Raw genomic sequence first — 13432 nt, forward strand, 5'->3', positions numbered from 1 at the left:
CATCTGACAGCCTGCGTGCGAAGAAGACCCCGCGGTGCTGATGGGGGTGACGCATTAATGTTGGAACATGCCTAACTGCTGCTGCTGTCCTGAGACAGATCCTGCTGGCTGCTGGGAAAGCTTGGGACAGATGTCTTCTGTGCAGAGGTGTTACTTGGCATTACAGCTACGCTCCAGAAACCCTGAAGTGTTTTTCCCTTGTAGCATAGAATTCACTTTGTCAACAACTGGCTCATCATGAAATTTCTAGAAAGCTGTGGAGGTTGATGCTTGCTCGGTGCTTGTTACTTAAGATGCCAGGGAGACAGGCGGCGGGGTTTGTATGATCCTCAGCCTCTAGGGTTAATGCCCTGGATTAAAGCTCTCTTCTTCAAGCGAAGGTAAACAGGTCTGTGACTGCAGTGTAGGAGGAAACATCTGTCCAGTGAGAAGTGAAGTCAGACAGCGCATTTGGTGCTCCTTTGTAGCGTTCAGGAAAATAAAGATCTCGCCTGTAGCAGTTTTGTTTACTGAAAGGAGAAGCGAAGCTTTTTTATTCACTGAAAGGAGAAGACATCCTTATTTTGAGGAAAATCTTGCTTTGCCAGAGCTGTTCTCCAGGGGATTTTGGAGTGAAGTGGTAGCAATTTCGAATAGCCACGGGTTGGGGATGCCAGGCTTGAAATGGTCCTTAGGTGGTGGGATATGCAGGTAGCTCTCCATCTGCAGTTGTCTGCAGGGGGTTTTACCCTTGCAGCTTATGTAAGCTGGCTCTGGTGAAATAGGGATTTTCCAGATGATTTTGGCCAGATAGTGGTTTCTTTAAATTTTCTTCCCTCCTTTGCTCACAGACTCCTCATGAGCCCAACATACACCTTTCAGAGTCTCGACATCACGTCTGCATCTCTTGCCTATTGGAGAAGCTGAACCCAGACGGTGCCTGGCCTCCACATCTGCCGCGTGCTCCACCAGGGATTTTCCCAGGCAGGTAGGTTTGAGATGCCCTCATTACCCAGGGGTGGCAAGTAGGGAATTTAGCAGCTTGTCTCCGCAATAGGAGGTATTAAAGGGAATGATTGTCCAGTGTCATGAGATCAATACAAAGACAAGGCGTGAAAAAACTTTCCTGTCCTAAGGCTCCTTCTTAAAACCAGACCTTTTGGGTGTGTGTGCGTTGATATGAGCTCTTGCAAGAGGTTCTGTGGAGGCTGCCATGCCACGTGGACGCTCTTTCAAAGTGATCAGAACGCCTTACAAACTGAGGCAGATCAGGAGAGAAGGGGGCATTTACTCAGGTTCGCTGCGAGTTAAGAAGAGGAGCTGGCAATGAGTTAACTGAGGCGATCAAGGCTGGAAGAGGAGCCGAGACCGGTGGGCACTTGGTATTTTCGGAAAGAAGCGTACACTGGCTGCAAAAATGACAAAAGCACGCCCTTTTCATTGCCTGTTGTAGTTATTCCCCGGGGCAATGGCTGTTGTAATGTCTGTATGGAGGAAATCGGGTGTGCAGTTTAAATCAAAATCTCTCCCTGCTGGCCAGCAGCAAGTTAGGGGAAGGGGGTATAATTTAAAGAAAAAATATATCTCTTTCTGGGCTGGTGGCTAATGGACTACAGGATGCTCTTAACTTACTAAGAGGAAGCATGGTATCTATTTGCACTACTTAATAGCTCTCCACAGACCACTGAAACACACTGGAACCTCTCCTGAAAAGTGCTATTCTTGGCTTGTTTTGTGGAATTATTTTTGTTTTTAAAGTAAAATGTTTCCAAAAAGTTTAAAGGACTTTGCGTCTGGGAGACAGGGGAGGCAGGCTCCGTGATCTTACAGAACTCGGGATAAGGTGGCGGCAAGGTCTTGCACCAAAAGGTCATTTACGTGGGTGACTGCCAGGCTGCGTCATTCTTCTACTCCATTCATTCCACTCTGCTTCGATTCATGACATACTGGGAAGGAACAGAAAGGCTTACTTTTAGAAAGCAAATTGTAGTGTACATTTTGTTTTTCCCACTATGTATAAAAAAAGAGTACATTTGGGTGTAATCCTCTGCAAAAGTAGGGCCAAAGATAACGTCATTCATAGCTTTAACGGGCTTTCTTCTCTTTCAGGACTCTTCCCGAATGTGTAGGGCCATGGAAAAGTTACCGTGGGATGATGGCAGCTCTGCAGTACCTTCCTCCATCCACACCTTCTCCATGCGGCAAGTGCCAGGTGGGGTATTGAGGGGCAGCTTTTCTCTCGTGCCTCTGTGCTTTGGGACTGCACCCACCCCACAGTGGGGTGAAGGTGTCAACAGCTTCCCCGGTTTCTGCCCCCCAGCTGCAAAGTGCCTGGTGCCCCTTGTGTGCTGGGTGGGTGGGGCTGGGCGAAAGAGCTCCTGGGTCTAGCCCAGTCTTGCCTTTCCTGTGGGTGGATTGCAAATGCAATGGGATCTGTCACATGGAGAGGGACAAACGAAAGCGTGAGGTACAAATCAAACCTGGTTTCTTGATCCTCTGCTGGCGGCACAGGCCTGCTTGGAAGAGAACCAGCAAAACCGTAAGTAAATCTCCACCACAAACTAATCACCCATTTGTTTCTTGGAACAATTCAGCCTCATCCAATGGACTTTGGCAATTTTGATCAAAGCTCCTTTTTCTCTAGGAAGAGAATAGCAGAAATATGCACTGTTCCCCCTCAGGAGCTAGTTAGCATAAAAACCAGAGAGGCTCTATCACTCTGAAGCAGAGCCAAAACCAGGCCAAATTATCCTGGCATAGGATTTTGACTCTGTCTTCCAAACCTCCCTAGAATTTTCCTTCCCATCTAATGTTACAGCCTCCTATCCTGCCTTTCCTCACAGCCAAATGTGCCTGACAGCAGGGTCTGGCCCCCTGCATTGCACCATCATGCAAATGCTAGAACTGAATGTCAAGAGAACGTCCCTGGTGCCTCTGGCCCCGCTCCATGACCGGACAGGTTCGCTACTTTACAGAGGTAAAAAGCAGCGTCAGGGACCTGCTCGCATAGGTGAAGGTCACTGACATCACCCGAGTCATGGCACAGGGAGCTGTTAGGGAGGGGAGAGGCTTTATCAGCTCCCAGACGCTTCAGGAATGTCCTGTTTGGTCCAAACATCTGAGAGTGCGGAGCCTGGCTCCCAGGGGCCTGCACCCAGCAGTAGGGGCCATTCTCATCTCCAAAGACCATTTAAGCTATTTTGTGAGGGAAGGATAAATAAAAAGAGTAGTTACCTTTCCCTCTCAGCCATGTCTTGTTTCTCTTCTGCCCTGTAAACACAAAGCACGTTTGAAATCTGTCATCTGGAGGCGAGCAGTGTGAAGGAGGAGAGTATCTAAGGTCTTTCTAGGGAGATGGCTGGACCCCAGACAGAGGTTACAGGTCTGATCAAACGTGACTGCTGGCTTCTTGTCCCTGTGAAACACAGCCTTGCTAATCCTGATGCTCTCTGGATGCCTCTGTTGGCCCTAGAGGGACACAAAGCACGTTTGAAATCTGTCATCTGGAGGCGAGCAGTGTGAAGGAGGAGAGTATCTAAGGTCTTTCTAGGGAGATGGCTGGACCCCAGACAGAGGTTACAGGTCTGATCAAACGTGACTGCTGGCTTCTTGTCCCTGTGAAACACAGCCTTGCTAATCCTGATGCTCTCTGGATGCCTCTGTTGGCCCTAGAGGGAGGTAGCAGCGAGAGGTTACAGGTCTGATCAGACGTGACTGGCTTCTTGTGCCTGTGAAATACAGCCTTGATAATCCTGATGCTCTCCGGATGCCTCTGTTGGCCCTAGAGGGAGGTAGCAGCCCTAAAATAGGGCTGGACGGCTGCTTTTCAGCAGCGGCTGAGCTGAATCCTCCCAAACTTCTAGACTTGATGATCCTAAAGGTACGATTGAACCGAATCCTCCCAAACTTCTAGACCTGATGATCCTAAAGGTCATTTCCAACCTAAAGATTGTATGAAACAGGCACCTCCCATCCAGTTCACCAGCACGAGGAGGTGTTCTAGCCCATCGCTCCTGTGCTGACCCAGCTGCTCCTGCCCCTGTCCCTGACTGCCTTTTGCTTTTAGCGGAGCCGGCTCTTACCACTGTTTCTGACCGGCACTTCTAACCTGAATCACCGGGGATGGAACCAACGGGTCTGGAAAATGAAACAAACCAAACCCTAAATGAATGGCCCTCTTTATGCCACTCTAGCAGAATGAAGTGGCTTGTAAAACAAGCACTAGCTCTCCATTTAAAGTGAGTTTGCGTGGTCATATGGGGAAAATGGGCCACTTTTATACATAGAGTGATTTCTGATGACCTGTGCTAGCACATACGGGGCATGTTCAGGATGTGCGCACTCGTGGGCTTAAGAGGGACAGTGCTATGAATAAATAACCTTTTAATCAAGCTTCTCCTCCCTCCTGCAGCTTTTGCTTACTTTGAGGAAATCAGTAGAAAGTAAGTGTGGGATATCAGGGCAGGAAAAACACAGAATCGACCGATTATAACACAAATGATGAGAGAAAGCAACAACATCCCAAGAAAATGAACCTCCCATCCATGCTCCCCCTCCCCCCCAGTTAATTTTACCTTTCTTTTCTGGCCTTGATCCTTTCTTCTTCATATCTGCAACAAACAGGAGACATTCTTTGTGTGTTACCCACTCAGGACTGGGCACTTGTAGTGAAATGCAGTGTTTGCTCCAAAGGTGACAGAAGGGGCAAACCAGCACAGCACGCAGGCTCTTACTTGGCACCGGTAAGATAAGGTTTACACAGTATCCTGCTCCATAGGATGCTCGTCCTGTGCCTCCTCACAGCCCCGTGTGCCCCAGGGTCCCTCTGATACTCACTGTAAGACGCAGTCTGGAATCTGCACATGCTCCATTGGGATAAGTTGCTCCAGTTCCTCCAGGCTGTGGACATACTGGATCTTATTGATAAACTTCACACTGGCAGAGAGAGAGAGAGTGTGCTTGAGGTCTTGTTTTGGTGTTCTCGACATAGGAAGTCAGAATTTTCCTGATGGAGGTGGGGAGTTTGGCACGTCTGTATGCTCTGTAGTCCGATGCACCCATCTCCTCCCAGTGCTAATAATGCTGATGACTAGAAGTCGTGGTGAGATGCCACACTGCTGTACCTCCCTTTGCTTTGACCCCCACCTCTCAGCGTAGGAGGGAAAAAGGACCACCGTTCCCGTACTTCCCAGTAAATCTTTATGTGCTGCCCACTGGGCCAAGCTTTGATCTGGATCCTGACCACCACTGTATCTCCTAAAACCACCCCTAGAGCTGTCCTTGAAAGTATCAGAGACAGGTGACCAACAGTCTCACCTTGGTCACTGCTTGTTAGAGGTGAGCTTACGATCTGATTTGTGACATTAAACTTCCACTCCAAAACCACTGGGAACATGTTATATTTACCTGATGAAGGGTCTGGATATCGCCAGCACTGTCCGGATGAACCACGAAGGATGCACAATTATCAATGCTTTGAGGTTTTTACGCAGCCTGTGGAAAAGCCATGGGACAGCAAATCAGATTCAAAGTACCTGTTCTTAAACCCAGCTGTACCGTGTCAGGGCACAAGTGTTACGGTGCTCACCAGCCGCAGCTGGTGTCTCCAGCCAAAAGCCGTGGCCTTAGGAACCCTATTTAAGCTCAGGCCTGGCAGGCTGCAGGAACACTGCTGTGCTTGGGTACTGTGTTAGCCTGATCTCTGTGAAGGTGCTTGGGAGGGAGAAGAGGCAATGGAGAGAGCCTGGAGTAAGTAGGAAAACTGTGTTAGGGGCAGATATTACTGAATCTGGGGAGTGAGGAAGGATGGGTGGGTAGGAAGGCTGCAAGGAAGCAGTGGAAGAGATGTGTGAAGAGAACTGGGAGGAATGAAGAAGCAACACCAGCAGGATTCTCACCTTCTGTCTATCATCTGATAGCATTTCTTCAGCCAGCCGAGGCCTGGCATCCTCCTCCGGGGCGTTGCTCCGTTCAGGTACACGATCATATAGTCCTCAGCCACCAGCAGCTCCAGACTACTGATCACGTATCTGTTGGGTGGTGAGCAAAAGCCACGGGAACATGAGACTCAAAAAAGGTCCCCTGAAGTTTCTTCTGCCCGTGGGCCACCCCTTTCTTTGCAGACTTTGGAATAGGTTTCGGATTCTCCTGGCACCTCTGTGGGATGCCCCGGAGGTATTTCTCAGGGATTGCTGGTACATGTTAGCGTAGCGTGTACACTGGTGGGCACCCCTGCGCTGTTGTTCTGCCTAGCAGGAGATCTGCCAGCTGTCCAGCATCGTGCACATATGCTCCAGCCTGGTTGTGAGTCCATCACCAGCATAATTAACACTGAATGTTGGAGTGCTTTGACTTACTGGACTTGGACACAAACGCTGTGACAGTGCCTTGCCCAGCGATGCTCCAGTCTGCAGCTGCACACTGGGTACGCTTGGCCTGGAGTCAAACTTTTTTCTAGCTGAGGTTCCTGATGCAATGAATGCATGGAAACTGTTTCCCCAGAGCCCAAGCTACCTTCCTTGCCCTCCTTTCCCCCCCAGACCTCGACCACTCACTTACAGGAAGAGGTTCTCCATGATGTAGTGGTAATCAGCCAGGTTACTGTCCGGGAGATAGCAGGCAGCAAAGACAATGATGGCATTGAGACCTTCTCCATAGTATCCTGGGAAAGACAGACACAGGCAGCATCAGTGACTCTTTCCAAGGGGAGATGAAAGAGTGGAAGGAAAAATAACAGTGAAGACGTATTGCCAGATTTGGGCCTGGGCTGTTTTTGTGACACTGTTCAGCTTTAGGTTAGTGTTTGTCCTTCTTGTGGGTCTCTTTCACAATCAGATTTGCCTCTGATCCTGGTTTTTGGCTATAACGTGTATTGTGGGGTTCAGGGAAGGAATTTGTGTGTGTCAAAGCGCAGAGCTGAGAGCTTTGCCCTGGGTCGTTTCAGAAATGGTCACTAACTGCGGGTGTACTGGCCTTTAGCTGTGCCTCCGGAGAGAGCTCAGGCGCTGAGCTGCCGAGGGAGCGCGCCCCTGCAGCCCCTTCCTTGCTGGCCATGCTCCCGCACCCAGGGCTCAGGGTCAGGGTAGATTCAGCCTTGCTCAGAGCCAGCTTTATGACTGCTCTGGTTTATTGAAAGACTCCCACATGGGCTATCTGTTTTTTAGCATGAGCTGGGTGCTTTTGTGCTTATCTGTCACACAGCCATACAAAAGGAATAGCAATTTGTCCCTGAAGAGAGTCAAAACAATCAGTCGTGGCATCCCCTCCAGCCTGACAAAGATGGACTAAAATAAATCCAGGAAGGCAGGGTCAGGCGTCCCTCTCCCTCACCTCCGTGTGTCACCACTCTCATGTAGGGTTTGATCATCTGGAGGTCGATGCGGTGCTCCTGCTCTCCGATGATGACAGTCCTCCAGAGCCGTCCGTTAGCAGCACTCCCATCTTCCGTCCCGCCGTCCCCAAACAAGTCTGCGCTGTCCCCAGGCATGTTCTTGGCTGTAGCTACAGGAGTGTCATCTGGAAGGGGAACAAACATTTCTGCCTTTCACACGATGTGCGAAGAGGGCTCTGCAGGAGTTTGGGTGTGCAGTGAGAGACAGTACCAACCGCAGCCCGGGGATGGCCTGCTTGGACCTGTGTAAGTCTGTGGGTTTCTGTAATCTTGCTCTATTGCCGAATTGTGATGGAAATAAGCTTAACACCTCATGCTGCTGAGAGGGCCTGCAGTCACGGGCAGGGCACCAGACTTTTTGCTGGATCCTCCGTCAGACCCGTCTACGTGGGACACCTCCTCTGCCTCTTGCCTTCTGATCTGCCAGCAGAGCTGCCTGCATGAGTCCTCCTCAGCCCGATTCAGCCAAAATCAGCCAGCTTGGCAAAGACCGTGTTATTCAAGACCTTTGAGCACTCACGTGCCAGCTCTACTGGCAGAGCTGAGCGGGTGGCACCTCTCGGAGCTCCTTCTGCCCTCACTATGCCCAGATGGAAGTGCTGAGATAGCAGCACTGAGACTCCTGGGCTATAGGTGGGGTGCTGGGGGGGCAGACATTGTGTGGAAGGTGGGGCTCGGTGGTGTGTGCTGTGCTTCGCTGCTGGGGAAGTTGATCCTCAGCAGCTGATGGTGAGTGGGGTCAAATCGGTTAAAATCAGGCTAGAAAAAAGCCCCCAGCCCTGCAGATATTCACCCAAAACCGGCCTTTTACCTTCCCATTCCAGTTCATTCCCGTTCCCCAGGAATTCGAGGGAATCTGTCTCATCAGGAGTTTCAATATCATCCACGTTAATGTCCAGGTCGTCTGGTGTGTCCAGGAAGTCATCGGAGAGAATGGAGCCTTCACTCTGGTCCAGGGAAATGTTGATTTCAGGTGCAACAAGTGTCTTCCGCTTACGATGCGCCCCGTTAAAGTTTAAAGTATTTGGGGGAGCTGGAGTTAAAAGGAAAATAACTGACAGGTTGTCCTCGTCCTGTATCCTTAGTGCAAGACATGGTGCATGTTTTGGGCTACGGTCTCGGGAGCTAAGGGTGGTGGATCATAGCTGGGAGGTACTGGATGCCCGCAGGTATGGCTGGATAACTGCCCACACTTCTGAGACACCTATTTCCTCCCCCAGCTTCTTGTGAAAGATTAGCAAATTCAGATCTCTGCTGGTTTCCTCTCCCACATGGGAAATTTCTGCGGATACTCCAAGGGAGCTGGCTTTTGCCCTAACTGCAAGCTGCTGTTCCCGTAGGCTTGTTTTCCTTTGAACTCCTGATAAGGCAGGCTGGTACTTACAGGATGTATTCTCGTCTTCCGTAGGGCTGCCCAGCGACTCCATCCCCGTCTCTTCTGGGAGAGGTCTGCAGGCGGAGATGTGGAGGTAAAAAGACAGGAGATAACGGGATGTTTAGGAGAAAGTCACTTCATGGCAGAGAGTGGGGAGAGTGGGGGACATCAGGGGAAAACCACTCCATCCCATGTGTGCTCTGCCCTTTCCCTTCGCCTGTGAGCTCAGCCTGAGGGCCATCCTCCGGTGGCTTGCCCAGGAGCATCCCAGCCGCTGCGCTTTCCTACTGGAGCACTGTGCAGTCCCCAGTAACCCCCAGACTATCCCTGCATTTACTCCCTCAACACATCTCTCATGCTACCATTCAGCCAAGAGGCTCCAAAATCCAGCCTCTCAGGGCATGGGAACAAATCCTGTCCCCAGAAGAGCCTGGTAAGATCCCTACTCTCTCCACATTATCCCCATTTTTAACTCCGCCACAAGTTCGAGAGGCAGCGCCAAGCTCTAGGGCTCCTCCGAGGGTACCAGCGAACATGATCTGCAGTTGCCTTCGGCCCCCGGCCCTGGCTGCAGCCGCAGCGAGACACTATCCAAAGTACCTGCCACAGCCACCTCTCCCAGGAGGCCGCAGCCTCCTTGGCCTACGGTGACTTTGCTCTCAGGCAGTCGGTGTTCAAGGCAAGGAGCAAACCTTAGGTGTGATCCCAGAATCGTCACCCCATCCTTGCCTCTGCCCCAGTTTGACAAAAGCTGACACTGATACCAAACCCTGCTGGGGTTTGGAAGCAGGTTCATGCTGAGCTAAAGTCCAGGCACCAGCACTCAAATCCATGTTTCAGAGCCAAAGGCAGACCTTCCCTTCATCTCCAGGGCGGAGGTTAGGATTGGCAGCTTCTCCTGCTTGGCTCCTGCATCTCTTGGTATAAATCTCCATGTCTCCAGATGGAGACTAGAAGCATCAATTGATTTAAAAGTGGCTTTCCTACTGATGCCACATCTCATTACAGGGTCATCGCCCTTTGGGAGTTGCTGGAGTCGCTCCTGACCCGCACTGGGGCAAGTGAAGTCAGAATCTGGCTCCCAGTGCTGCGGTGAGGAGCCCCAGCTGGTGGCTGAGCAGTACACGCCCACCCGGAGCTGGACATTTTCGGGATGCTTTTCCCCTCGATTTGAGCTGAGACTTGGTCCTGTCCCCTGCCAGTAGCTGGGTTTGAAACATCTTGCGCAGCGTGACCAAACCCCACCAGCCCCAGGACAAGCTCATGTTATCAAAAGCCTGTTTAAAAGGGGCCTTCTGAGCCATCTTCCTTTCACCTGCCCTTGCTGGAAACTCCCCCTCAGCAGAGGCGTCGCATCCTGAGCGCTGGGGTGAAACGGGGGGAAACCCACCAGTTTGAAGGCAGTGCTGTAAGAACGGGGATGGGACTGTGCTGGTGGCCTTATGGTCCAGCGAGGGCAGGGAGGGAGACGATGGAGTCCGCAGGAGGATACAGCCTCGCTCTGCCCTACAAAGGCTCCTCTGCCACGACACCAGAGCCACCAGCCAAATTAAACCCTATAAATATTTAGATTAAGGGATAATCCTCTTCTAGCTGGTTATTGTATATTTATGAGAGCTGGAGACCTGATCAAAGGCGCTTGCTCTGGGCTCGCTTGTGCAGCGCCTGGACCCTGTGGGCTGCCACAATATTCCTGAGCAGCCAAAGATCCCCCTGCCCCCCTCCAGCCTCTCCTCCTCCCTTCTGCTTTGGTCTTGACCAGGGCCCGGCTGGTTGTTTATCTGACTGTGAGCTGACACTGGCACAACTTGGTGCTACAGCATCGGAAGGGGGGGCGGGGGGCCCAGCTGTGCCCGAGTACGTGCTGCACTCCGGCACTCTGCTCTCTGACGCTGGGGTTCGTGCAAGAAAAGCCATTCAAAAGACAGAGGTGAAGAAAAGGGCTTTCTTACCTTCCCAAGGGATGCTCCAATCACTACCTCCCAGTCTCCCGTGTAAATCTTCCTTCCCAAACGCAGCTAGCCCCAGATGCCAAATCTCCTGAACGAAGCGGGTTTTCTAAGGGTCGGGTGCCACCATTTTGCTCTCTGCTGCTGGTGAGCTGCCCAGTTTCCCCTCCAGCAGCACCTTCTCTCGGGCCCCGGCCAGCCCGAGCCCTCACCGACCGCGATCCGATGGGTGCGTGCTGGAGCGAGCGTGCTCCTGCCTCCCTCGGCACAGCATCGCTGCGGGACCACTTGCACAAACGGCTGAGCCAGGCTGCCAGCCGGAGGTTAAACCTTCTGGGAGCAGTAGGAGGGGGGGACCCTTTCCTCTCTGCTTGCTCGCTGCTGTGACATTGCACCTTTGCAGGCTGCCAGGCAGGAGCCCGCTCTGCAAATCAGCTTCTCCAGGAGGGATGGGAACATCGTCTTGTGTCCTTCATGAGCAGCTGAATTCAGTTCCCCCAGCCCAGATCTCTGTCTAGGATATGGTTCTTCTTTTTTTTTTTTGGTGGCAAGATTGGTTAATCACAGCTAAGCAAAAATAGCTCTGCAGCAAATCATCTGCCGGAGAGCTACTGTCCCACATGCAGCAGCCTCTGCCCTATTATTTGAATGCTTCTAGGGGGAAGTGTCTTAAAAATCATTATTTCTTTATTTGTAATGCCAGTTAAACACAACCAGCATTCACTCCTTTGCCCAGTGGCTGTTGGGGCTCTAGTTCTCTTACATCACTCCTGATTTAATCCCTCTGCAGCAGTTTGTCAGTGGGCTGGGGGTGTGTTTGTAGGGCTCTGGCCTCGTCCCTGCCACTGGCTTTCCACCCAGCCATAGTCACGTCCTTTTACCTCCCCCTGGGCTTCCTTTCCTAGGCAGGCAGGATGATGCCCTCCCCCTCCTACCCCGCCAAGTGGGGCTGGGGGCTCTGCAGAGAGGATACCCCTTGAAGGCTTGGCTGTGGCTGGGGTAAGTTTGCTGCCCGTGTGGCAAGTGTGAAACGGAGCCTGACAGCTCCTGCTTCAACACGATGGTGTGGTTAGTGCACAGGGCAGCGGGGCCGCCGGGAGTTCTGCCTGCCACGTGTCCAGCTTTGTCCCCACATTTTCTAAGGAGCTTTGGGTCAATCCTTTCCTTCCTGTAACTCATTTTCCTTCCTATACCTCTCTTTCCTTCCTGCACCCTCAATGAAAAGCTTGTCAGCACAGCCCTGGGGGAGCTGTTGGCAGAGGTCCATCAGCCCAAAGCTCTGCTCTCAGAGGAAAGAAAAGCCCATCCTAGCAACCCCAAGGGCTTGGCTGAGCCCACCTCAGGCCAGCGGAAGGCCAAGCCGTGTCCTGCGAGGCGGGTGCTGGGCCGGCAGACAGAGGTGCTTAGATCAGCGACGCAGCTGGACCTGGGTGAACAGAGCTCGGCTCATCCGCCGGCGCCTGGGGAACAGGAGAGCCTTTCTAGCGTGGTGGGCACTGCGCATGCCCACCCGCGCGGCACACTGCCCCACTGTCTGCGAATACAGGGGCTCTGTGGGCTGCCCCCGGGAGTCCAGCTGCAGCCGGGACAGGGCGAGATGGCCCTGAAAAGCCCCTCCGCAGCCCGGCTGCAGCCAGGCTTGGTGGTGGCCATGCCGTGTGTCCCAGCGAGATGCTGCTGGGCCATGGGCAAGGTGTGGGGCAATGCTGGGGGGGAGTGAGGGTGGGTGCACCCTCTGGGTGGCTGCAAGGAGTTCAGCACACACTGAGCTCACGGGGATTATTGTTGGCACTCTGTGCAGTTCATCAAGTGTTGGTGAAGGTGCCACTTTGGCACCTTCTGTCACCCACGCCATCGTTTCTTACAAGGTTGGCAACCCCCCAGATTCTGCACATCAGTGCCAGCGGTCATCGCATCCCACTGACTCCGCTTCCTGTGGCAAATTCCTGCCAAAGCAGCATTGCTGTGTTTGGGGAGACACTGCTTGATTCAGAGACTGGGAAGGAGTCCATCCATCCCTATATCCATCCACCCATGCTAATCTCCCTGTCCTCCACACCTGGCCCCTTACCCTCTCCTTGGCATGCTCACAGACACCTCCCCAAAATTTTTAAGCGTTCAGACCAGCCTTGCTACAAAAGCTCGGTCCTCTGGCCAGAATTGCCCTGTGGAGCTGAGACCTTGGGTAGTGGGAGGGACCTGCGTGCTGCGTGACCTGCTGATTTCTTAAAGGAGGAAATAAAATTCTCCCTGGCTTGCTTTTTTTCAGGGAACAAACCTGGGGAAGTCTTCATCTTGCCACTCTTCCTTCACATCCACGTTTTCCATCCGCAAAGTGGCTTCTGTGGTTCCCATCGTGCTCAGGGAGGGGCTGGCTGCTCAGCGGTTCCCTCTGGGAAGGGCTCAGGCTGGAAGGCGGAAGGCAGAGAGGTTGGCACTGAGCATCACGACCGGGGAGCGTTTAATCCAGACTGTTCACAGTAGGTATGCCGAGACCGTGCTCCACAGACACGCAGCGCGGTAGCTGCTTGTTTTGCAAAGGCGAGGACACGGGGTTTTGTGGCTACTTGGCACACTTTGGTCAAGAAAGAGGAGGTGAGGCTGGCCCTGAATCAAAGCAATAGGTGCTTCTGCTCTGTTGTGACCTCAGCTCTTCTCCCTGAGGATCAACACTGCCTGGGCTGACGTCCACCCGTTTTTCCCTTGCTACTTCTCTTCCAGTATCAATCTTGACATAAA

At 52.4% G+C, this 13432-nt stretch overlaps 1 protein-coding gene across 1 annotated transcript; it reads right to left on the bottom strand.

Annotated features, from left to right (window-relative positions):
• Positions 1 to 2459: 2459 nt before the first annotated feature.
• On the bottom strand, positions 2460 to 13048 carry ATCAY (ataxia, cerebellar, Cayman type; the record flags this gene model as incomplete). Its single annotated transcript, XM_010155836.1, has 11 exons — positions 12972 to 13048; positions 8754 to 8818; positions 8181 to 8402; positions 7309 to 7494; positions 6538 to 6640; positions 5877 to 6008; positions 5386 to 5472; positions 4816 to 4914; positions 4554 to 4589; positions 3214 to 3249; positions 2460 to 2495 (listed from the first exon to the last, which is right to left on the bottom strand). Coding segments are annotated over exons 1-11 (1079 nt in total), but the record flags the coding sequence as incomplete, so codon positions are not given.
• Positions 13049 to 13432: the final 384 nt, after the last annotated feature.

The sequence above is a fragment of the Eurypyga helias genome, unplaced genomic scaffold (genome assembly GCF_000690775.1).
Source record: "Eurypyga helias isolate BGI_N326 unplaced genomic scaffold, ASM69077v1 scaffold22327, whole genome shotgun sequence".
Classification (NCBI taxonomy): Eukaryota; Metazoa; Chordata; class Aves; order Eurypygiformes; family Eurypygidae; genus Eurypyga; species Eurypyga helias.